Below are 25,575 nucleotides of genomic sequence, written 5' to 3'. Positions count from 1 at the left end.
TGATGAATATGGGGGTTACACGGCGCTTCCCCCGAGGTATAAAGTGTCACATTCAGGCCTGATAGGAGTTCCTGTAGGGTTACCATACGTCCGGATTTTCCCGGACATGTCCGGCTTTTGGGGGCTCAAATCCCCGTCCGGGGGGAAATCCCCCAAAAGCCGGGCATGTCCGGGAAAATCGGGAGGGAGGGCTGGGCCGGGGTCGCGGTGCCGGGCGCGCGGTGCCGGGCCGGGAGCCGGGCCGGGGCCTCGGGGTCGGGCCGCCGAGGGGGTGTGCTGGGCCGCGGGGCCGGGAGCCGGGGGGTCGGGCCGGGAGCCGGGCCGCCGGGGGGGTGCGCTGGGCCGCGGGGCCGGGAGCCGGGCCGCTGGGGGGTGCGCTGGGCCGCGGGGCCGGGAGCCAGGCCGCCGGGGGGGGTGCGCTGGGCAGCGGGGTCGGGCCGCCGGGGGGGTGCGCTGGGCCGCGGGGCCGGGAGGTCGGGCCGGGAGCCGGGCCGCCGGAGGGGTGCGTTGGGCCGCGGGGCCGGGAGCCGGGGGGTCGGGCCGGGAGCCGGGCCGCCGGGGGGGTGCGCTGGGCCGCGGGGTCGGGCCGCCGGGGGGGTGCGCTGGGCCGCCGGGGCCGGGATCCGGGGGGGTGCGCTGGGCCGCCGGGGCCGGGAGCCGGGGGGTGTGCTGGGCCGCCGGGGGCCGGCCGGCAGTGCTGGGCGGGCCGGGGGTGGTCGGCCGGGGGCCAGGGCCGGCACCCCAGGGCCCGAGCCGACCCAGGCTGGAGCCGCCGGGGGGGGCCAGCCTGGGCCGCACCTCCTCCCCCCACACACCCCCTTACCTGCCCAGGCTTCCCGCGAATTAAATGTTCGCGGGAAGCAGGGGAGGGGGCGGAGACTTTGGGGAGGGGGCGGAGTTGGGGCGGGGGAGGGGGCGGGGCTGGGGGTGGGGCCAGGGCCCCGTGGAGTGTCCTCCTTTTGGAGGCACAAAATATGGTAACCCTAGTTCCTGTTACAAAACAGGGAATTCTTTGCCAGTTGGCACTGAGGGATTCTTAGTGTCCCATCCTGCCCCACCAATAAATCCTCTCAGCAAACCCACAGCCCTAACTCACCTCTCAGCAAACCCACAGCCCTAACTCACTCCCAGCACCCACCCCTACTCCCTTGCTGCTAACAGCTCTGAGGGGAGTCCCATGACCTTGCAGGCCTTCTCCACTAGAAGTCTGTTTTCTCCTTCAATTCTGCCATTTCTGTGGACAACCAACAATACCGTACTTCCACATTTTTTTTCGTGGGGGGAGTTACTTAGGAGGGGATCAGCTAAATGGAAAGAGAAGGGAGGTGAGGGGGATGGGGCAGAAGAGTGTAAGGACAGGTGTGGAGTGAATCTGAGGTGAAGGGACTGAGGAGAGACAGGGAGGATTGGAGCAAACAACTTATCAGCACAGGGCAGAGTCAGAACTTTCTACAGGTTTGACTGGAATGTTCAGAGGTGAAAAAGGTCCCTGCTTTGGCTGCTTCTGTTCCTACTGGCTGGAGTGTCTGGCTAGCTCCTCTTTGCAGTTTTGCTCCAAGGCCACATAGGGTCTGTCTACCCTGCAATTAGACACCCGCAGCTTGCTTGTGCCAGCTGACCAGGCTAAGGGGCTGTTTAATTGCGATTCGGGGTCAGTCTGCAGTGCAAGCTCTGCAAACCTCCCACCACGCAGGGACCTAGAGTCTGTGCTTCAGCCCAAGCCCGAACGTCTACACTGCAATGAAACCAGGGCCAGCTCTAGGCACCAGCTGAGCAAGCTGGTGCTTGGGGTGGCAGCTTGTAGGAGGCGGCATTCCGCCCAATCCTAGGGCGGCACGGCCGCTTTTTTTTGTTGTTGTTGTTCTGCTCCGGCTGCCCTGTAGGGGGCAGCGGCGTGGAGGACGGGAGCGCCCTGCAGCAAGCCCGGCAGGGCAGCCCACGTCCTTCCCTCCCAGCTGACCGGAGCGGTGTGGAGCCCTCCCGGCAGGGGGCACAGCGGGAGGGGCCACGAGGCAACGCCCCGCTGAAGCCCTGGCCGCCCCCCTTCTCTCTCTCCCCTGCTCCCTCTCCCTTCCCCCGCTAGCCAGGGCACATCTGCAGGGCAGGGAGTCCCCCTGCACCCTGGCTCCAGCTGCGCTGCAGGTTTGTTTGTTTTTTTTGCTTGGGGCAGTCAGAAAGCCAGAGCCGGCCCTGAATGAAACAGCCACTTAGCCTGAGCCCTGAGAGTCCAAGTCAGCCGGCATAGGCCAGCTGCGGGTGTCCAATTGCCGTGTAGACATACCCATCGTTGTGGGGAAGAGAGGCACTATGCGGATATGCTAAAGCATATCTTCCAGAAAGGCATCAAGAAATGGAGAATCCACCACTTCTATTGGTAGTTTTCTCCAGTGTTCAATCACCTTCACTGTTAAAAATGTGTGCCTTGTTTCTAAGTTTATTTTTGTTGGCTTCATCTTCCAGCCACAGATTCTTGTTATACTGTTATCCTCTAGATTAAAGAGAACTTTAGTACCTAGTATTACCTCCCCATGAACATACCTAGACTCTATAATCAAATAAACTTACTTTTCTTTTTGATATGTTACACAAATGGAGCTCTTTAAAGCTCTCTCACAGCGAAGCATTTTCTCCAGCCCTTGAATCATTTTTGTGACTCTTTTCTCCACGAGAAGCTCATGGTGAGTTGTTTGTCCACTATGACCCCTAAACCCTTTTCAGAGTCACTGCTTTCCAGGCACAGTCCCCGTGGAATGCAGGCCCTGGAAGATAGGGTCTGCGTTCATTGTTCCTGGATGTAACTTTGCACTTGGCTGTATTAAAACACATTTTGTTTGAAGTGGTCCAGTTTACAAAGAGAACCCTGTTTTTCTGTGTGATTGCCCTGTCCCCGTTATTATTTATCACTCTGCCAATCTTTGTTTCATCTGTAAATTTTATTAGCAGTGAGTTTATATTTACTTCAAAACATTGATGAAAATATTGAATTTCATTGGGCCTAGAACTGATCCCTGAGGAAGCCCACTGGAAACACTCCCATGCAAAGATGATTCCTCATTGGCTGTTACTTTTCTGGGATTTGTCACTTAGCCAGTTACCATGTACTCTATTGATATTGTCTAGAAGTAATTTTTAATCAGAATGTTGTGTGATACAAAGTCAAATGCTTTACAAAAGTCTAAATACAGTAGATCTATGCAGCTATTGTAATCTTCTCAAAGAATGAAAACAGATGTTTAACAAGACCTCTTTTCCATAAAGCCATGTTGACTGTAATTAATTATATTCCCATCGTTGAATTATTTATCAATTGAATTTTATATCAATTTTTTTCATTTTTTTTGCTTGGGACTGATGTCAGGCTAACTGGCCTACTTACCCTGGTCATCTCGTTTGCTTATTTTGAATATTGGAACTGTAACAGAATGAACCCCGTATTCACACCCTACACACTATTGTAACAATCATTTGAAAACTCATAATTTGCTGATCAGTATCATCCTGATAAAATATGTATAGCCCCGAGCAATTATGTCCAGGACCCAGCAGTCCGACGTAACCCTGGCCCAGGCCGAACAATAAGGGGAGAGGAGGTAGAGGAAAGGGCGGGAAGAATCCGGGCAGATGGCTGGTGCGTTGCTCTTGGGTGCAGCCTCAAAATGAGCGCTTCTGGTCCCCTTGGTGCTTCGCCAGGCCAGGCTGTGTAGGGGAGCGGGACAGCAACGGGCAGCAGTGGCTAAACCCAGTGTCCTGTTTCTTTGTAGGCCCCTGATGAGGCTGCCGCTGTCGCGGTGGCGGAGGAGGCCGGAACAGCTGCCTCAACATCTGAGGAGTGTGCATCCCCAGAGAGCGGAGAGTCACCCGTGTGGCCTTAAGGCCGTGCAGCTGTGCGTCCGTCTGGTTGGAGAAAAGGCTGACACCATCAAATGGGAGGTCTCGGATAGAAGCCTGCATCTCCTGGAGCAGGCCTGCAGTCTGGAGTCAGGAACCGTGCCTCATAACCACTGCTGAGGTGACCACTCAGGCAGCCGAATCAACCGCATCCCAGGCCATTTGGAGGGAGCACCGAGCCACCGTGGTGCCTTCCTCCACCAGAGTTGCAAACTCCTGGGCCACCTCCTGGGGCATGGAGTCTTTGAACTTGAGAATGGAGCCCCACAAGTTAAAATTATAGCGGCCCAAGAGGACCTGGTGGTTCGCCACCCGAAACTGGAGGCTGGCCGTAGAATAAATCTTGCGATCAAACAAGTCCAATCTCTTAGAGTCTTTACTTTTAGGGGTGGAACTGGTGGGACCCTGCTTATCCCTCTCGTTGGCCACAGACACGACCAAGACCCCGGAGTTGGTAGCAGATCTTCTGGGGGTGGGGGGACACTTCCTAGGGCAGAGCCCTTGTGTGGGTCCAGAGTGGGCATAAGGGCCGCACAGGGTCCTTTGCCCAGAGCACCTTTATCGGGCTTGCCCGGTTCTGTTTTCTTTGGCTTCTTTTTCAGCACTGGGGATGGGGAACGGTGCCGGGAGGAGCCCAGTGCCTGAGGTGTGCTACGCACAGAGGCCGAAGTGCTGGGTTCCATTTCGGGCCGAGGCTGAGCACAGGGCTGCCTGCATTATGAGGGCCCTGAGTCGTATGTTGTGTTGGGTTCCCTCTGTGTCCGCGGTCGAAAGTTCTTACAGATGTGACAATGCTCCTTCACGTGGGATTCCACGAGGCACTGCAGACAACTATTGTGCGGGTCACTAACAGACATAGGCCTGTTACATGTGAAGCAGGGATTAAAACCAGGAGACACGAGCAAGCACTCGAAGAAGAAGTTTGGTCAGTGAGACTGTTGAATGCGTGTGGAGAGAAAACTCTGCATTAAATTTAACACAGTTTGTTAAGTTAGGCACCAGATGCATTTTATCTTTATTTTTCTTGTAACCATTTCTAACTTTTATGCCTCATTACTTGTACTCACTTAAAATCTCTCTCTTTGTAGTTAATAAACTTGCTTTATCTAATCCACTGTCTTTAAATTGAAGTGTCTAGGAAACTCCATTTGGGATGGCAAGCTGTGTGCATATTATTCCTTTTAAAGAAATATTGGACCTAATATAGCTTGTATATTGCATAGCAGTATAAGGCATACAGGAAGGATGGGCTCCACCTAATCTAAAATGGAACCAGATTGCTGGCACTTAAAATTAAGAAGGTCGTAGAGCAGATTTTAAACTAAGGGCTTGGGGAAAGCCGACAGATGCAGAAGAGCACGTGTTTCGTCCAGAAACATCCCTTAGGGGAGGATCTATTCATGGAGATTCTCTATGTCCTAGTAAGAAGAAGAGGATGGAAGATGATAAAATATGGGTAGGATCTGATGAGAAACAGTCAAATGAAAAAGAGTCCCATTCAATTACATCATGTAATGGCAGACAGGTAAAAAGTGACAATTTTTTAAAGTGCTTATATACAAATGCTAGTAATCTAAATAATAAGATGGGTGAACTTGGGGGCTTTGTATTAAATGAGGATATTGATAAAAAAGGCATCACAGAACTTGGTGGAATGAGGATAATCAAAGGGACACAGTAATACCAGGGTACAAACTATATCAGAAAGACAGAACAGGTCATGCTGATGGGGGAGTGGCACTATATGTAAAAGAAACCATAGAATCAAATGAAGTAAAAATGTTAAATGAACCAAACTGTAACATAGAATCTTAGGAGGAGAGGCAATTCTTGATTTAGTCCTAAGTGGAGCACAGGATCTGGTCCAAGAGGTGAATATAGCTGGAGCGCTTGGTAATAGTGACCATAATATAATTAAATTTAACATCCCTGTGGTTGGGAAAACACCACAGCAGCCTAACACTGTAGCATTTAATTTCAGAAAGGACAACTACACAAACATGAGGAAGTTAGTTAAACAGAAATTAAAAGGTGCAGCGCAAGTGAAATCCCTGCAAGCTGCATGGAAACTTTTTAAAGACACCATAGTAGAGACTCAACTTAAATGTATATCCCAAATTAAAAAACATAGTAAGAGAACCAAAAAAGTGCCACCCTGGCTAAACAACAAAGTAAAAGAAGCAGTGGGAGGCATCCTTTAAAAAGTGAAAGTTAAATCCTAGTGAGGAGAATAGAAAGGAGCATAAACTCTGGCAAGTGAAGTGTAAAAATATAATTAGAAAGGCCAAAAAAGAATTTGAAGAACAGCTAGCCAAAGACTCAAAAAGTAACAGCAAAAAACATTTTTAAGTACATCAGAAGCAGGAAGCCTGCTACACAACCAGTGGGGCCATTGGACAATTGAGATGCTATAAGAGCACTCAAGGATGATAAGGCCATTTCGGAGAAACTAAATGAATTCTTTGCATCAGTCTTCACAGTTGAGGATGTGAGGGAGATTCCCAAACCAGAGCCATTCTTTTTAGGTGGCAAATCTGAGGAACTGTCCCAGATTGAGGTGTCATTAGAGGAGGTTTTGGAACAAATTGATAAATTAAACAGTAAGAAGTCACCAGGACCAGATGGTATTCACCCAAGAGTTCTGAAGGAACTCAAATGTGAAACTGCAGAACTACTAACTGTGGTTTAAATCAGCTTCTGTACCAAATGACTGGAGGATAGCTAATGTGATGCCAATTTTTAAAAAGGGCTCCAGCGGTGATCCCGGCAATTACAGGCGAGTAAGCCTGACCTGACTTCACTACTGGGCAAACTGGTTGAAACTATAGTAAAAAACAGAATTGTCAGGCACGTAGATTAACATAATTTTTTGGGGAGGAGTCAACATGGTTTTTGTAAAGGGAAATCATGCCTCAACAATCTGCTAGAATTCTTTGAGGGAATCAACAAGAATGTGGACAAGGGGGATCAATGGATATAGTGTACTTAGATTTTCAGAAAGCCTTTGACAAGGTTCCTCACCAAAAGCTCTTAAGCAAAGTAAGCTGTCATGGGATAGCAGAGAAGGTCCTCTCATGGATAGGTAACTGGTTAAAATATAGGAAACAATGGATAGGAATAAATTATCAGTTTTCAGAATGGAAAGAGGTAAATAGTGGTATCCCCTAGGAGTCTGTTCTGGGACTAGTCGTATTCAACATATTCATAAATGATCTGAAAAAAGGGGTTAAAAAAAAAAGTGGCAAAATTTGCAGATGATACAAAACTTCTCAATAAAGTTAAGTCCAAAGAAGACTGAGAAGTGCTACAAAGGGATCTCACAAAACTGGGTGACTGGGCAAAAAAAAGCAGCTAAAATTCAATGTTGATAAATGCAAAGTAATGCACATTGGAAAACATAATCCCAACTATACATATAAAATGATGGGGTCTAAATTAACTGTTACCACTTAAGAAAGAGATCTTGGAGTCATTGTGGATAGTTCTCTGAAAACATCCACTCAATGCAGCAATCAAAAAAGCAAACAGAATGTTGAGAATCATTAAGAAAGGGAGTGATAAGAAGACAGAAAATATCATATTAAAAATTAACATCAGTGGGCCAGAGATCTCCTCAGCAAATTCTTTTAAGACTCTTGGGGGAAGTTATCTGGGGCTTCTAATTTAAAAATGCATATCCCTAGTAGATGGTGTTTAGTATCCTCCTCAGTTATTAATGGACTGGTAAGTACATCATCTCATGAGATACAAGTACATAATCCTCCTTTCCAAATACAGAACAGAAATATTTACTGATCACTACTGGCTTTTCTGCATCATTATTAACAATTTTACCATCTCCATCTAGTAATGGGCCTATACCATTCCTAGGATTTCTTTTGTTCCTAATAAACTTTAAAAACTCCTTCTTATTGTCCCTAGCTGTGCCAGCCATGGATTTTTCCCTGATGTCCTTAGTTCCCTTATACATTTTCTGAACTTAATAATTTTGAATTCATATCAATTGGTGTCTGTTTCCCCCTTATTCCATTTGTTACGTTGCTTTTTTATTTCTCATTGCTGCCTTCATTTTGCCATCAAATCAGGATGGGCTTTTAGCCAGAGTTGTCCTCATTCTGGTCAGTAAGGTGAAGAAAACCGTGCTACATTCCACATGAGATAATCCTTAGGGCAGAAGAGCACTCATACAACACACAGCCCCTGGGTCCTTTTTTAGAGAACATTACTACTCTTGCTCTATGGTCAGGGGTATCAAAAGCAGCTGAAAGATCTAAATGAGCTGCATAGATTTTGACTAAAAACCCCCACACCTCTTAGCAACAGACCATCAGACCAGGACCGTCTTTGTACCATAGCCTGGTCTAAATCCAGAGTGAAAGAGGCCCATGCAATCTTGGGATTTTCAGTACTGCCAGAATCGCTTCCCTGTAACTGTCCCCAAGAAGGAAGGCTGGAGGCAGGCTGAAGATTGACTGTTTTGGGTTTGGCACTCTGAGCTTTGGGTATGATACCCAGCTCAAGGAGGTATGCTTGTGGTGGGTCTCATTGAGCTAATACTAAAAATAGAATGTGGCCATGGCAGTGCAAGCAGTGGGAGCGGGGAGCTGTCCTGAGTTCGTGCCCATCTGAGAAACTAGATATGTACTCGGGCCAGCTGGCTCCTACTGCCACTTGCGCTGCCCTCTCTTTTCAGTATGCTATTGCAATGACAGCATGTCTCTTCCAGCGGAGAATGAGCCCCTCAGCTCCGAAGAGTAGACAGACCACTTATCAGCAACAGCATCAGAGATAATGGCTTTGTGACCAAAGGCTTAACAAATGCTTATTTAAGAGATGCTGCCACTCTAACCTCTATTACAGGCACTGACTATATCCACCAATTGTGAACCAGTGCCTGATAGAGCCAAACAAGAGGTATCAGAGCCAAACCACAGGTTGTAGCTCTAAGTTCGCCAAGCACTTTCAGAACATCAATGAGCAAAACCGGCTGAATTTGAATGAGAGAAAAACATTGCATTTATTTGCATGACATGGACCTGCCACCACAGAAGCAACTTATCTGGTCTGAGCCTAATCAGTGAAGTAGATAGAAAATTCGTCACAGTAAGACATGCTAAACCCTGTGTATGCGATTAGGCACCCTGGATTGAGACTTCTTGCGTGGGGAAGAAGAAAACTTTCTTCAACTCCATCACAACCATGGCATAAAACTTCAAAAAGTCTGTGTGTCATGACTGATCACCTTGAGAGTGACTTCCATCACTGGCACTTTAGCCTCCTCCCTTCATGCTTCATGTGTTGCTGACCATCTGAATACCAAGGTGACCTGTGAAGATAACACAGAGAGAGGAGGCATTTAGGAGCCACTGTGTCGATAGTTGGGGACAAAATTAATCATACTGTCCTACCAGGTTATCGACAGAGTGGTCCACTATCCATACAATATGTTCCCTCAAAGAGCTCAGAAAAATCTATGGGTCCATTAATCTGTAGCAGTGGACCAATACTGTAGATCTCCTACCCAATCAGGGGCAAAGGTGATCCTTGGCCTCATATCCAAGAAGGTAAGAACATAAGAACAGCCAGACTGGGTCAGACCAATGGTGCATCTAGCCCAGTATCCTGTCTTCCAACAGTGGCCAATGCCAGGTGCTTCATTCAGAGGGAATGAACAGAACAGGCAATCAAGTGGTCCATCTCATCATCCACTCCCAGTTCTGGCCAACAGAGCCTAGGGACACTCAGTGTATGTTGTTCCATCCCTGCCCATCCTAGCTAATAGCCATTGATAGACCTTTCCTCCTTGAACTTATTTAATCCTTTTTTGAACCCAGTTACACTTTTGACCTTCACAAGATCCCCTGGCTATGAGTTCCACAGGTTGACTGTGCATTGTGTGAAGAAGTACTTCCTTTTGTTTGTTTTAAACGTGCTGCCTGTTAATTTCATTAGGTGACCCCTGGTTCTTGTGTTATGTGAAGGAGTAAATAACACTTTCTTATTCACTTTTTCCACACCAGTCAAGATTTTATAGACCTCTATCATAGTTGTCTCTTTTCAAAGCTGAAAAGTCCCAGTCTTATTAATCTCTTATGAAACTGTTCCATACTCCTTAAATTTTTTTTTGCCCTTCTCTGTACCTTTTCCAATTCCAATATATCTTTTTTGAGATTAATATTTTTTTATAATTAGATCTGCTCGCAGTATTCAAGACGTGGGCATACCATGGATTTATATAGAGGCATTATGGCATTTTCTGTCTTATTATCCATCCTTTCCTAATGGTTCCTAACATTCTATTCACTTTTTTGACTGCCGCTGCACATTGAGCGGATTTTTCAGAGAACTATCCACGACTCCAAGATCCCTTTTTTTAGTGGTAAAAACTAATTTAGACCCCATCATTGTGTATATGTATAGTTGGGATTATGTTTTCTAATGTGGATTACTTCGCATTTATCAACACTGAATTTCATCTGCCATTTTGCTACCCAGTCACCCAGTTTTGTAAGATCCCTTTGTAACTCTTCACAGTCTGCTTTGAACTTAACTATCTTGAGTAATTTTGTATCATCTGCAAATTTTACCACCTCACTGTTTACCCCATCTTTTACCAGTTACTGATCCATGACTGCTTACTTTGCTTAAGAGCTTGTCAAAGGCTTTCTGAAAGTCTAAGTACACTACATCCATTGGATCATTCTTGTCCATCATATGTTTGTTGACCCACACAAAAAATTCTAATAGATTGCTGAGGCATGATTTAACTTTACAAAGCTGTGTTGACTCTTCCCCAACAAATCATGTTAATCTATATGTCTGATCATTCTGTTCTTTACTATAGTTTCAACCAATTTCCCTGGTACTGAAGTTAGACTGTAATTGCCGGGATCACCTCTGGAGCCTTTTTTAAAAATTGACATCACATTAGCTATCTTCCAGTCATCTGGTACAAAAACTGATTTAAATGATGGGGTACATACCACAGTTAGTAGTTCTGCAATTTCAAATTTGAGTTCCTTCAGAACTCTTCAGTGAATACCTTCTAGTCTTGGTGACTTATTACTATTTGTTCCAAAACTTCCTCTATTGACAGTTCCTCAGATCTGTTATCTCAAAAGAATGGCTCAGGTGTGGGAATCTCCCTCACATCCTCTGCAGTGAAGACTGATGCAAATTATTCATTTGGTTTCTCTGCAATGATCTTGTCTTCTTTAAGTGCACCATTAGCACCTCTCCTCTCCAGTGGCCCCTTTAATTGTTTAGCAGGCTTCTGATGTACTTAAAAATTTTTTTTTGCTGTTAGTTTTTGGGTCTTTGGCTAGTTGCTCTTCAAATTCCTTTTATACTTTTAAACTTGACTGGTGGCCAGAGTTTATGCTCCTTCCTATTTTCCATAATAGAATTTTCCTTCCAAATTTTTAAAGGATATCTTTTTTGCTCTAAACGCGTCTTTAATTTTGTTTTTTAGCCATGGTGGCACTTTTTTGATCCTCTATATTTTTTAATTTGTGGTATACATTTAATAGACACCACACTGCAACTAGCCCTTCAGACTGAAGTGTTCTCTTCAGCCACACAACACACAGCACACAGGCTGCAGAAGCTTCCTCTACACTCAACATGCCTCAGTTCTGGCCTGAAGGGACCTCACATAGGGAGGACAGGGGAGTTCAGTCGCCAGGATCCATTAATTCCCTGGCCTCCTAGCAGTGCCCACACTCCCCTGGAAGCCCCATCCTTGACCTGTTCAAGGCCTAGTCTTGCCACTTAGCAACAGTATCACCAGAAATTACAAAATCCTGAAGATGTGTGTCTCTGATCTGAACAGTGGTACAGTCCAATTGCTGTAGCCCCTCCCTCCAGCCACCCCTTGTGCTTATCCCCATCTCTCAGCACGTTTGGTCCCAGCTGAGGCCACATGCTCTTTGGAGAAAGGACATCGTCTTTTGTCTATCAAGAGCTGTTTTCGGTTACATATGGAGAGTTTAGGACGGGCAGGTAAATAATCCAATCGACAAAGTGGGGGCAGTTAGTGCCAACTGTGGTGGCAGTTAGTGATGGAGCTGCAAACGACTCTGAGGAATGAGAGACCAAAAACTTGTTTCTCACAGACCATGTGTCATCCATGGTCTTGGATTTAACCCTGCCAAGCCTTTTGTGATGTAGCTTGTACAGAATACAGGGCTGCATAGTTTTGATCATCCCCCTTAGTTTAAGGGGCACTGAATTCACTCACAAATTAAACACAATAGAGGGATTATAACAAAATGTCTCCTACCTCAATCTGTCAAAGCAAGACAAGAGGATCACTCCAAGGAAGTGAACTCCCCTGCCAGGGTGTCCCAACTGCTCCGTGGCATGCAAGCTGCAGCCTAAAGCTTCAGTCACCCAGTTAATTGTGAGAATCAAACTGGGCACCCTAGTCACTCTTTGCTGGCCAGGGAAAACAGCAGCTTTGAGATCTCCAAGCCAGCTCCGTCCTCCAATCCCAACCCCACCAGAACTCACTCATCATGGTCATGATGGCTTTAGTCAGTTAACCTAGAAAATTCATCATCTGAGTGGGCACTGATGTCTCCTACAAAAATAAACCTCACTGACTCCAACAGACCAAGAATTTAGTCTGCTTAGGTATTCTTCCAACCTCTCTGCAGACTCAGGAAGACTACATTGCTTCAGTTATCCTTGGTCTGGAAAGTTTTCTTTGCAACCATAAGAGCTAGATATGTTATTTTAAATTAAAAATGTTTCTGTAGCAGAATTCTGCATTAAGGGCTGAATTCTGTGAGGGATTCATGGAACCCCCAGGGCCCCCTCAGTAACCAACTCCTCCTCATCCACTCTTCAGTCAGGACTAACAATTTTCATCATCACCTTTAACCCATTTCGACCTTGCTCAACCTACGCTGCTTTTGAAGGTCTGGGAATAGCTAAGCCATGCTTAGGCTGCGTCAGACCAAAGGGGGAGTTCCAGAGGCAAGGGCTCCACACTGACCGTGCCCTGCCACCAGCCCTGTCGTGTTTAAATTGGAGGGCTGTTAAAAGCATGACAATAAAAGTTCACAGATTCACAGATTCCAAGGCCAGAAGGGACCATTGTGATCATCTAATTTGGCCTCTTGTATAGCACAGGCCAGAGAACTTCTCTAAAGTAATTAAGGGGAAAATACTCAGTGTCCCTTGGTATAACAGTGTCAAATGGTCTAACAACCTGGTCAGTATCCGAGCCCAGTACTCCCTAAGACATTCACTGCCATCTCCAGTGGATTCCCAACAAGTATACGCACTCCAACATCCTGCTCTCACACAAAACCTTAACAGTGACCTCCTGCTCTCTTGTATCACCAGACCGGCCCATCTCACTGGCATTCGGTCCACACGCGTAGTATTATCCTCCCTGAACACGGCAGAGGTCACAGCTTAGGTTGTGTGAGACAGCATGAGTTGGATGAAGTTGTGGTATGCATACCTTTCCAGTACCTGTTGGAGATACTAATGAATGCTGCGTTCTGTTGCAGACGGTATTATAGGCATGTGAAGGTGACAAGGAATGCTGTTTTTTTTCCCTTAGCTTGATATTGCCCTGCCTTCAAAGTTTTGGGTGGGGCACATCAACTGTCACTAACTGCAGGGTTTGCTGTTGTTAGTTTCCTTGTTACTTTTATACAGGGTCAGTTACCTCACTGAGTGTAAACTGGGTTGTGGGGGGGAGGGGAGGCTATTTTGTTTCCCCCAAAATGAATACCACTGACCTGCAGTTCCAAAGATAGCCTGGCGCACTGCTCCTGACACGATTTCCTTGCCCAGTATGTTCAGGAGGCTCAATAGTCTCCTTGGTTTGCAGGGCTAATGGGGTGTTGGGGTACAGAGGCATTCCAGTTCCCCACATCCGGAAGGCAAAGCACCAGGGTAGTGCATTGCACAACAGCAGGGTGGTGTGGGGAGTGGCAGGCTGTGGTGGGGTTGCTGGGAGGAGGAGGAGGACTGTTAGTGATGGTGGGGCTAGAAGGTGTCCTTTCCCCTCCCGCCCCCAAGCTGCTTCCATTCACACACATTTGTGCTGCGATTTTGGAAACAGTTAGAAATTAGCTTAGATTGTTCTTTTTTCAAACTGAACTTAAAAATTCAAGCATATTAAAAAGTACAAGGAATATTTTAAATTAACCTTAAGGTTCTAGACACACAGTGTAGGGAAAGCTTAACATCATTCCTTAAGCAAAAACTGTGGTGCAGCCTTAACTCTGGTGTCACTACAGCCCACTGTGAATGAACATTGCAGAGTTCGTTGTTATATCGACATACAGTGAGCTTGGGAACACAGCACTAACCCAGTTTGTACCCCATCATTGGCCTAGAACTCTCATTACACTGTGTTATGTGAAGGCCTCTACCTAAAACACTGCCTCATCTTATCTCTTATGGAGAAAACCCTCTGATTTTGTATTGTCTTAACTCTTATGACTATAACATTGTATCATCTTCACTATTGTTGTTGTTCAAGTAACTTTGGTTTAGGAAGGAGTCAAACAGAACCAGCAGAAACTTTTAATGAACATTGATCTGAACAACCGACTAAAAAACAAAGATGTCAATTTCATATCTGATGCTGCTTTTTTGTTTTTAAAGGGGATCTGAAAAAAAGGTGAGCCACTGATACCTTTTCTGATCATGCTTTTTTGGCTGTGATAACTCACCTAAACTAAGCAAAAAGCAAAGTCTGCTGCTAAGGGAATTTCTTTTCACTAATGACAGTGCTTGTCGCACACAGTGACGAAGGGCTTCAGCAACTTTGCAATAGCTCTGCGCTAGCATGTGATGAATTAGTACTAGCCATCAGTGTAAAGAAGACAATGATTGTGGCACAAGGTGTGTTGACCACAGCAGAGGGTTCAATAGTTAACACCGTGCTAGAAGTTATACGCAAGTTCTGCTATTAGGATCAACTTACCTCTCAATGACGAGCTTATTTCTCACATTGGAAAGGCAACTACCACTGAACACCAAGATAAGGGTCTACCAGACACTGCTGCATGGTGGTGAGACCTGGACCACCTACAGCAGGTATGAGAGAAGACTACACAAATGCTGCACCCCCATCTTCACTGTAATCTAAATATCAAATGGGAAACCAAAATTCCTGACACCAAGGTAATTGAGAAAACAAACTTGCCAAGTCTAATCACTGTTCTCAAACACAAAAGTCTCCACTGGCTTCATCATCAGCACTGGATGGATGCTGGGCACACTGCCCGGGTCTATGTGACGCCTTTCCCTCCATTCCACCAGTCCAAAGAGTAATCAACAAGATCAACCAGGATTGAGTCAGAGTGAATATAAGAACATAAGGACAGCCATAGTAGGTCAGACCAATGGTCCATCTAGCCCAGTATTCTGTCTTCTGACTGTGGCCAATGACAGATGCTTCAGAGGAAATGAATAGAACAGGGTAATTATCAAGTGATCCATCCCCTGTCGTCTACTCCCAGCTTCTGCCAGTTAGAGGCTCAGAACACCCAGACCCTCCCGGATCATCTTAGCCATTGATGGATCTATCCTCCATGAACTTATCTAATTCTTGTTTGAACCCAGTTATAGTTTTGGCCTTCACAACATCTCCTGGCAATGCGTTCCACAGGTTGATAATTATTTATTACCTATCCATTTTCTACTGGTTCCTTACATTCTGTTAGCTTTTTTGACACTGAGCCAATGTTTTCTACATAGTTGGGATTATGTTTTCCAATGTGAATTATTTTGCATTTATCAACATGGAATTTCATCTGCCACTTTGTTGCCCAGTCACCTAGTTTTGTGGTTCCAATAGCCTCAGCTTGGGACAGACATCTTTGGTTTCTGGATTTGCTGCATCTGTCTGGGGAGGTGGGGGACGAGGAATATTTCAACATCTGCCTTTGGACCCAGACCTACTGACTCAGCAAGAGGGATGAGTACTTCATTCCAACCTGAGCTCACTAAATTCGACAATGTGGGTGATTGCATCTCGAGATCTGTTGAACATTTGCGTTCTGCTGATGTACAAAACATTATACTGAATCCTGGAAAAGATGTCACCTGTAAATGCTACTTTAGACAATGCAAAAGAGTTTTATTATGATCAGAAAGTACCAATGTGGTTCCCTTGAATGCTCACGTTCCATAAATTCTAAATTATCAATTATTCCTTGAATGTTATGGTCCATTATTATTGTCTGTAAGGGTTCATTTATCAGTAATGCCAGCATTTCATCAGTGGATTAACGGTAAATCTTGGTCCAATCACAAACTAGTAAAGAAATTTCTTAAAGGATGAGTGAATGTCTATTCCCCAGTTAAATCTCCCATTCCCTTTGGGACCTTACCCTGATATTGTCCCACCTCATGCAGCCACTCTTTGAACCTCTGCCCAAGTATTCACTGTTTCACCTCTCACCTGTCCATCAAACATTCACTTCTGCTCATTTCCCTGCTCAGTCACCATCCTCTGACCACACTTCCCCACCCTCCCCCACCCTAGGGTCATATTATCTTCCCAACCCACAGTTTTCTCCAACAGCATCTTCTCCTCACCCAGATTCCTCTTTTCTGCCAGCCCCTACCTGCTCAAGTCTCCTTTCCCCACTGAAAATACAGAATCATTACCTATAAAAAAAGTTTACTCACCTTCTCGTAACTGTTGTTCTTCGAGACGTGCTGTTCATGTCCATTTCAATTAGGTGTGCGCGCACCACGTGCACAGCAGACGGAAGGTTTTCCCCCTAGCAGTATCAGTAGGGTCGGCTTGGGCACCCCTTGGGCACCCTTCATGGCACTTGATATAGAGCCCTGCCGACTCGCCACCCCCCTCAGTTCCTTCTTGCCAGCTACTTCAACAGAGGGGAAGGAGGGTGGATATTGGAATGGATGTGAGCAACACATCTCGAAGAACAACAGTTACAAGAAGGTGAATAACCGTTTTTTCTTCTTTGAGTGATTGCTCATGTCAGTTCCAATTAAGTGATTCTCAAGTCTAAATTTTGGAGATGGGGTCAGAGCTTAAATGTTCACTGACTGAAGTACCGCTCTACCAAAGGCTGCATCGTCTTTGGCCTGCTGGATAATGGCATAATGCGATGTGAATGTATAAATGGAGGACCATGTCACTACTCTGCATATTTCCTTGGTTGGCATGTGTGCCAGGAATGCTGCTGACGAATCTTGTGCCCTGGTGGGGTGAGCTGTGAGTGGAGGGGCAGGCACCTTCGCCAGGTTGTAGCATTCCCGGATGCAGGACGTGATCCATGATGAAATCCTTTGGGAGGAGATTGGGAGTCCTTTCATTCTGTCTGCTACCGCGATGAACGGCTGAATGGACTTCCGGAATGGTTTGGTTTGTTCGATGTAAAGGCTAACGCCCGGCGAACATCCAGCAACTGAAGCCTTTGTCCCTGCTGCTTAGTGTGCGGCTTAGGATAGAAAACTGGGAGAAAGATGTCCTGGTTCCTTAGGGAGGAATGCTGGTTGCGGCCTGAGCTGAACCTTGTCTTTGTAGAATACAGTGTAGGAAGGCTCTGATGTTAGGGCCTTGAGCTCAGACACCCTCCTGGCTAAGATTATAGCTACCACAAACACCACCTTGTACGAGAAGTAGAGCAGAAAGCAAGTCGCCAGTGGTTCAAAGAGCAGCCCCATCAGTCTGTAAAGGACCAGATTCTGGTCCCAAGCCGGGACCGGGTGTTGGACGTGCGGATATAGCCTGTTGAGACGTTTCAGGAAATGGCCGACCATAGGGTTGGCAAAGACCGACCATCCCCCTGCACCTGGATGGAAGACAGAGATGGCAGCCAAGTAAACCTTTATTGACAACATGGACAGCCCCTGCTGCTTAAGATCGAGAAGGTAGTCCAGTATAAGGGGTATGGACACAAGCGTTGGAGACGGATGGTGTTGTGCCGACCAGATCTAAAACCTCTTTCATTTGGCCAGATAGGTAGCCCTGGTGGAGGGTTTCCTAAGGACTTGTTTGACCAGATCCGAACAGAGCTCCACCAGATTCAACCATGGAGCTTCCATGCCGTGAGGTGCAATGACTCGAGGTTCGGGTGCTGGAGATAGAAGTGATCCTGAGTTAACAAATCCAGGAAGATTGGCAAGGTGACGGGGGCTTCCACGGACATTTCAAGGAGAGATGTGTACCAGTGCTGGCAGGACCAGACTGGAGCTACTAATATCACTGAAACTTCTTCCCTCTGTACTTTGAGAAGCACCTTGTGAATGAGAGGGATGGGAAGGAACATGTATAGGAGGTGGTCCCCCCATGGGAGGTGGAACGCGACCGAGATGGAGCCTGGGCTGTGATTCAGAAAGGAGCAAAACTGCTGGCAATTCCTTTTGCGTCGCATAGCGAACAGGTCTATCTGGGGAAAACCCCACCATTGGAAGATGGAGTTTGCAATGTCCAGGCGCAGGGACCACTCATGGCTGTGGAACGACCTGCTGAGACAGTCTGCCAACTCACTCTGTACTCCAGGGCGGTATAATGCTTGCAGGGGTACGTAATGAGTTAGACAAAAGTCCCACAGCATGAGAGCTTCCTGGCACAGGGGAGAGGAGCATGCACCCCCCTGTTTGTTGATATAAAATATCGCCATAGTATTGTCTGTCATAACTGATACACATCTCCCTGCCAAGTGGGCTCGGAAAGTCTGGCATGCTAGGTGCACCGCTCTCAGCTCTCTGACACTGATGTGGAGACTGAGCTCCACCTGAGACCAGAGGCCTTGTGTCCTGAGGTCTCCCAGATGTATGCCCCAACCCAAGGCTGACGTGACTGTCACCAGCTAGAGGGATGGCTGAGGACTGATGAAGGGGACACCCGCACACACCACCTGTGTGTCGAGCCACTACAGGAGGGAGTCGAGGACTGGGCAAGGCAGAGCCATGACCCTGTCCAAACTGTCCTGAACCAGCCGTTACACCAAGGCTAGCCACGATAGGAGCGGCCGGAGTCTGAGCCTGGCGTGTTGCATCACATGGGTACAAGCGGCCATGTGTCCCAGGAGTTTCAGGCAATTCCTTGCTGTGGTGGTGGGGAACTGCCTGAGCCTTCGAATGATATCGCCCAGGGTCTGGAACCTTGATTCTGGGAGATATGCCCTGGCCTGTGTAGAGTCCAGTACCTCACCTATAAACTCTATCCACTGAACTGGGGACAGCGTAGATTTCTCCATGTTCAGGAGAAGGCCCAGTTTCTCAAATGTTTTTATGAAGTCAACTTGTGCATCCACTTCAGCCCTGGAGCGGTCCTTGATCAGCCAGTCGTTGAGGTACGGGAACACCTGTACCTGTCGCCTACGCAGGAACGCGGCCACCACTGCCTTGCCCTTGGTAAACACTCGAGGCGCCACTGACAGGCCGAACGGGAGGACTGTGAACTGGTAGTGGTTGTTGCTACCACAAACCTGAGGTATTTTCTGTGGGACAGAGTTATTGCTATGTGAAAGTACGCGTCCTTCAAGTCAAAGGCGGTGTACCAGGCCCCTGGATCCAAGAAAGGGATGATGGAGGCTAAAGAGACCATGAGGAACTTCAGTTTCTTCACGAACCTGTTGACATTTCGCAGGTCTAGGATGGGCCTGAGACTGCCTTGGCTTTCGGTATTAGGAAATACCGGGAATAGAAGCCCTTGCCCTTCAGCTCCTGAGGAACCTCTTCCACTCCCCCCAGCAATAGGAGCGAATGCACCTCCTGTATGAGTTGTTCATGAGAAGGGTCCCTGAAGAGGGACAAGGAAGGAGGATGGAAGTGCTGGAGGGCAGAAAATAGGAGCGAATATCCCCTCTCTACCATGCGGAGCACCCAACGGTCCAATGTGATACGGGCCCACACAGGGTAGAAAGGGGATAGTCTGGACAAAAAGGTAAGGAGGGATGGATCCAGTCATGGCACTGGTGCATCGTACTCGAGCATGCCTTCAAAAGGCCTGCTTTTGGCCTGAAGTCAGCTTGGATTGGCCAGAGCCCTGGCCTGAGGATGGGTGAGGTCTTTTCCTACTGCTCCTGTTCCTCCTCCGAGGACCGTGCTGCTGGTTTTGCGGTTGGTAGAACCGCAGGGGAGGCTGTGACCAGAAATGCTTCCACTGAGTCATGGGGGTATGGAGGCCCAAGGATTTGAGGGTGGCCCTTGAGTCCTTTAAACTGTGGAATCTTTTATCAGTTTTCTCTGTAAAGAGGGCCGAACCCTTGAAGGGGAGGTCCTGAATAGTCTGCTGGACCTCATAGGGGAGACCAGAGACCTGTAACCAGGAACTCCTCCTCATTGCCTCCCCTGTAGTCATTGCATGGGTGGCCGCATCTGCCCCGTCCAACGCCACCTGTAGGGAGGCCCATGATATCAGCTTCCCTTCCTCCACCAGCGCAGAGAATTCTGCATGGGAGTCCTGTCGCAGCAACTCCGCAAATTTGGCCATCGCGCCGCAGGTGTTCTATGAGTATCCACTCATGATGGCCTGCTAGTTAGATATGTGGAGTTGCAACCTCCCCATTGAATAGACCTTCCTCCCAAATAGGTCTAGCTTTTAGCCTCCTGATTTTTAGGGGAGGTTCCCTGATAGCCCTGGTGCTCACGCTGATTGGCTGCGTCAACAACCAGGGAATCAGGGGGGGTGGGTGGGCATATAGGTGTTCATACCCACTTGAGGAAACAAAGTACCACCTTTCATTCCTCTTGGCCATAGGGGGCAAAGAAGCCAGGGTCTGCCACAAGGTCTTTGTGGTCTCAGTGATGGTCTTAATCAGTGGCAGGGCAATGCAGGCAGGCCTAGAGGGGGTGAGGATGTCCACCATGGGGTCAGCATCCTCTACCACCTCCTCTGCCTGGATCGCCAGGTTCTGGGCTACCCGCCACAGCAGTTGCTGTAAGACCCTGCTGTCCTCCAAGGCTGGGGCCGTTGATGTCCCCACCATAGCCTTATCTGGGGAGGAAGAGGACGAAAGCCCTGGTAATGGGCCTTGCTCACTCCCCTCGACGCCAAGGGGGTCATGTGGCACCCGGTGTTGCCATGTCACTGCCTCCACAGTTGCTGGTGCCGAGGTCGCCGCTGCCGCACTGTCAACAGTGCCAGTGTCCATGCTGGTGCTGGAGCTCCAGGCAAAGGCAGGGGTGTCGGTGCTGCTGATGGTGCCGGTGCCAACACTGACCCTGGAGGGACAAAGGATGCCGACGCCACTGATACTGATCTGGATTTTGATCCCTGGCTCTGTCCCTGGCTCTGATGGTAAGCCCAGGGCATCCAGAAGGGCCTCTGCACCAGGGGTTGCCACTGGGCAGGCCACAGTGCCGGACAGGGCTGGTGATCACACCGGGACCTGGACCTTCTGCTCCTGGTCCTATTGGAGCAGTGGGATTCCCCTTCCGAGGTCTCCAAGAAGGACCACGGAGGAGCGGTGTTCCACGGTGACGGCGAGTGGTGCTGGGGGACTGGTGTGGCTCCCCCAAGCAGGTGGCCCATGCTGGGGAGAGGTGTGCTGCAGATGGAGATCGGCGCACCATCATCGCCGGTTTGCCTCTTTACGGAATCGGGGGTCGGGCAGTCACCAGTGACTTGTCCCTTCTCTGTAGGGAGGATGGCACCGTAAGGTGTATAAGGTCCCGAGCCACCTCAAATGCCTCCAGCATAGAGGGGAGCTAAAGCTCTCTGCCATGCTGGTCTGGAGAGCAGTGAGGGCCCAGACTCGACTGGACCCCCACGGGGGCAGGAGTCGACGAGACCCTGGGAGGCGGTGGGGCTGAGGTAATGTTGCCCGGTTTGGGTCTCCCTGCCACAGGCTCCTTGGGCTTGGATGGGGGAGTGCGGCCCCACTTTGGCCTCCTCTTCTTCTGGGGCACCAGGGACTTAGACTGATACCTCACAGAAGGCTGCCTATGGGCGGAGCCGTGGCGGTGCCGAGTCTCCTTGGAGTCCTTCCTCCACACCAGCTCACACAGCGTTGGTGCCGGTGCACTCCACACCGCTAAGGAGGTGCTTGGCATGGGCTCTGCCAACCCTGGAGTGGATTGAGGTCGGAGTGCAGCCTCTGTGAGGAGGATCTTGAGCCTTTGCTCTCGGTCTTTTAAGGTCCTAGGGAGAAACCTTCAGAGATCCTGCACTTCTCCTTTTGGTAGCTCTCCCGGAGACACTTCAAACAGGAAGTGTGTGGGTCGATCCTGGGCATAGATATGTCATAGTCCTCACAGAGTTCATACCCCAGGGACTGAGGCATGCCCCAGTTCCGGGGGAGTGTTGGTGGGGGGCGCGGGAGAAACCCTCCCCAAAGGAAACTCATGAACTAACTACTAATACTACAACTACTAAACTACTACTAAGAAGAACTATATACACCAAAAAGTGGACACTGCCAAAAAAGCGCTTGCCGAGGCAAGAGCTAAGGGATGTTCCAGCTAGCTCTCACCGGGGGTAAAAAGGAACTGAGGGGGTGGTGGGTCGACAGGGCGCTATACCGAGCACCACGAAGGCGTGACCCTAGGGGGTGCCCAGGCCAACCCTATGGATACTGCAAGGGGAAAAATCTTCTGGCTGCTGTGCACGCAGCACGCACACACCTAATTGGAATTCACATGAGCAATCATTCGAAGAAGAATTTTAGTTCTTTAAAATGTTAAAGAAATGAGCCCAAATTCCACAAGCAGATCCAGAAACCACAAATTCTTGCCAGCTAACCCTTTTCCTACTCCCACTGCACCCCTCATATAGCTTTTTGTCCTTGTGTCTAATTTTATGGCCAGGTTCTCTGGCCTGCTCCACTCTTTTGAACCACCTGAGTGACAAGAAGGGAGCATAACCCCAGTATGGGGGGTGTTCCCAGCAGGCATACAGCTGGTGTAGTTGGTGCCTACATTTCACTCCCACAGCCCTTGGTGTAAGGGGAATATAGAGGTAGGAAGGAGTGGCCAGATCATGATGCTTTGGCTATCCCAGCTGGTGGGCAGCACCTTAGTGACAGCTGTCAGCTGGTGAATATTAGAGCAGTCCCCTGGGGCTGGAGCCAGGATGAGAACCAGGGAGCTGTAACCAGCTTCCTGATGGCCCCCCACCCTCCCTGCCACAGGAGAGAATCTGGCTCATAGACTGCAAACTCTGTGGGGGAGGAACAGTACCTTTGTGTGTCTGTAAGATACCCAGCAGCACACTTGGGCCCAGTATAAATAAACATATGGATAATGTTGCTCACCGTAGATTTTCTGAATTCCTTGGAGATCATCCTGTGGGAGTTTAAAGTTGTGTGTTTCCATGTACTGGTAGAAAGGAGCCATAATAGCACTGGGGTCATTGGAGTGTTCCAGGCCCAGGGCGTGACCCAGCTCATGGACGGCAACCAGAAAGAGATCATTCCCTACAGAGAAAACACATGTACCAATTAACTTCCTAGCTAGATAGGTTAATAACTCTGTAACCCATAGCTGAAACCCTAGACATTCTCAATACAAGAATCAACCTTAGATATTGTGCAGCCAGTAGCAACACTACCAGCTAGTGAAAAGGGATTCTACTGCGTAGCACATACAATGTGTGGCAATATAAAATCAATTTACAATTATAGTAATTCCAGGGATCTCTACACTAGTGTTTCCTAAAATTTATTGGTTCACATACCACCATATTAAAAAAAGTCATTTGAAGTACCACATGCACATTTCTCCTTCGGTGCACATTTATTTTAGGCCTTAAGTTTTGATGTACTCATAGTAAATTAAGTTTCAAATGTGGCTGGTGGAGGTAAGAAGAGAAGGGAGTTTGGCTGGTGAATCTGGGCAGAAGCGTTAGAGGTCACAAAGTTAAAAGCATCTCAGGAATTTTTCAACTATATGTTTTTTTCATTGGAAAATGCAGATTTGTCAAAACTGAAACTTTTGGAGGGAGCTATACCAATTTCGATGACGTTTGCTGGGACACACTATCCCTTAATCCCATAGATCACTGTTTCTTGGCCTTTCTATCTCAAGAGTAGCCTTTAGGAGCTCCCCGTCATCCTCCCTCTTTTACATGGACTTTGGCCAGGTGCTGGGAACTGCACTGAGCCCCGAGCCCCCAGTGGTTCATGATAGCCTGATCAGCCAGAATGGTGACCTTCTGACCCGTGTCTAAAATAGCACTGCAGGAGCCAACAGTTGCCAGATCAAGCTAGCAAAGAGACTTTTGTGCTCTTGCCAGTCCCCAGGAGGCTTCGCTGCTAAAGCAGCTACAGCACATCCTGTGTCCATACTCAGAGGAGCTGTTTGATGATGTGCTGAAGGAGTACCCTGCCATGGAACTGGCGGCGGAAACAGAAGAGACAGAAGTAGCCCTGGAGCCTGGTAAGTTTCTGGCTCCATGTTTGTTGTTATTAATATACGAATTGGGGGGATTTCCGGTTTATGACCCAATGCAATTACAAGCTTGGGTAGTAACATGTATCTGCTTACAGTGGAATGCAAGCCAGCGTTTTGGCATCTCCCCCACGATGTGGAATTCAAAATGGATTTCAGGAAGGGCAAACAACAGTTAAACAAGCCGTTATAAAGCCATTTTTACTAGATACTCGCACATAGTTACAAAGATATGCTGGGGTGTTAAAAGTAGGAGCCTTTCATTGTCTTCCCTTGTAGTATGCCACACTCTACAAATTGGCCAGGCCACACCATAATGAGCCACCTGTAAACTGTACTGGGGCCAGAGGGGAATGTAATTCATGGGTAACGAATTAACTGTCCAAAATACACCAGGGGGTTGTGTGCACTCCAGAAATGTGCCAGGAAGAGGGGAAGGGGGAGAATGCTATTCAGTTCTTTATTACCGAAGTATGCTTTGGAGGTGTGTGTGTGTGGGAGTAATTTTGGTGATGCAGTCCTTATTATGAGCCCCAGCAGTCCCTGTGGTATGTGTCTAGTTCATGTGTGCGGTATCGAGAGTCTGTTTTGTCTGGGGTAATTGCTTGTAGTCCATAGATAGATGTAGTGCAAGCAGGCTGTATTGTAGGCCGTAGCTGTACTGGGGTAACTGCAAGAATGCAGAAAAGTTTCAGTAGCTTACAGGAAGACAGTAATCCATGTGGAAGCTAATGCAGCATCCTGTTGATTCCCCCATGAATTTTCATCCAATCCTGGGTGCGGATAGCTGCAAACTTCTCCCATAGTAGGAACTCAGATGGGTAGTAACATTTCAGGCAGGAAGGGGAGGGCGTACTTTCCAGGCCCTTTTCTGTAGGGCACCACCCCACTTCACTCATAGATGTGTTGCTCGGTCACCATAAACTTGAAAACCTCTTTATCATACATAGCTGGCTTGCCCCTGGTAGCTTAGAATGCAGTATTTCTTTGCCACTCAGGAATCTTCAGAATTATGTCCTTCAAAATGTTGAATGCCTGAAAGGGTTGTGAAACCATAAATAGTAAATCACGGCAAGTGTACCATCCTCTTCTCTCCCCCACACGGCTGCAATTTTTAAAGGTATCTCGTTTCTAAATTTCACCTTACCATTATGTGTGAAGGCTTCATACTCTGCTGAACTCTCAGTTGTGCCCACGGAGCATCTGGGAACTGAACTGTTGTTCTCAGAATATACTGAAGCAGAATTTTACATTTTTTGGCCTTGGGAGTCCAAAGGCTCTTCTGCTGATGTTATACTAAACCTTTTCTGAAATACTGAGACAATAATGTACTGTTTCATTTCT

The 25,575-nt window shown here is 47.9% G+C and overlaps 1 protein-coding gene across 2 annotated transcripts in view; it reads right to left on the bottom strand.

Annotated features, from left to right (window-relative positions):
- MMP24 (matrix metallopeptidase 24) overlaps positions 1-25,575 on the bottom strand; it is a 154,998-nt gene that overhangs the window by 22,732 nt on the left and 106,691 nt on the right. For both annotated transcript variants that reach the window (XM_054045539.1, XM_054045540.1), the window contains exon 5: positions 23,097-23,258. In XM_054045539.1, coding sequence (XP_053901514.1) covers positions 23,097-23,258 — 162 coding nt within the window. The remainder of the gene's footprint in view (positions 1-23,096; positions 23,259-25,575) is intronic.

Source organism: Malaclemys terrapin, chromosome 12 (genome assembly GCF_027887155.1).
Source record: "Malaclemys terrapin pileata isolate rMalTer1 chromosome 12, rMalTer1.hap1, whole genome shotgun sequence".
In the NCBI taxonomy this organism is placed as follows: domain Eukaryota; kingdom Metazoa; phylum Chordata; order Testudines; family Emydidae; genus Malaclemys; species Malaclemys terrapin.
The sequence above is the reverse complement of the archived record's forward strand: the minus strand, read 5'-3'. Positions and strand labels throughout refer to the sequence as shown.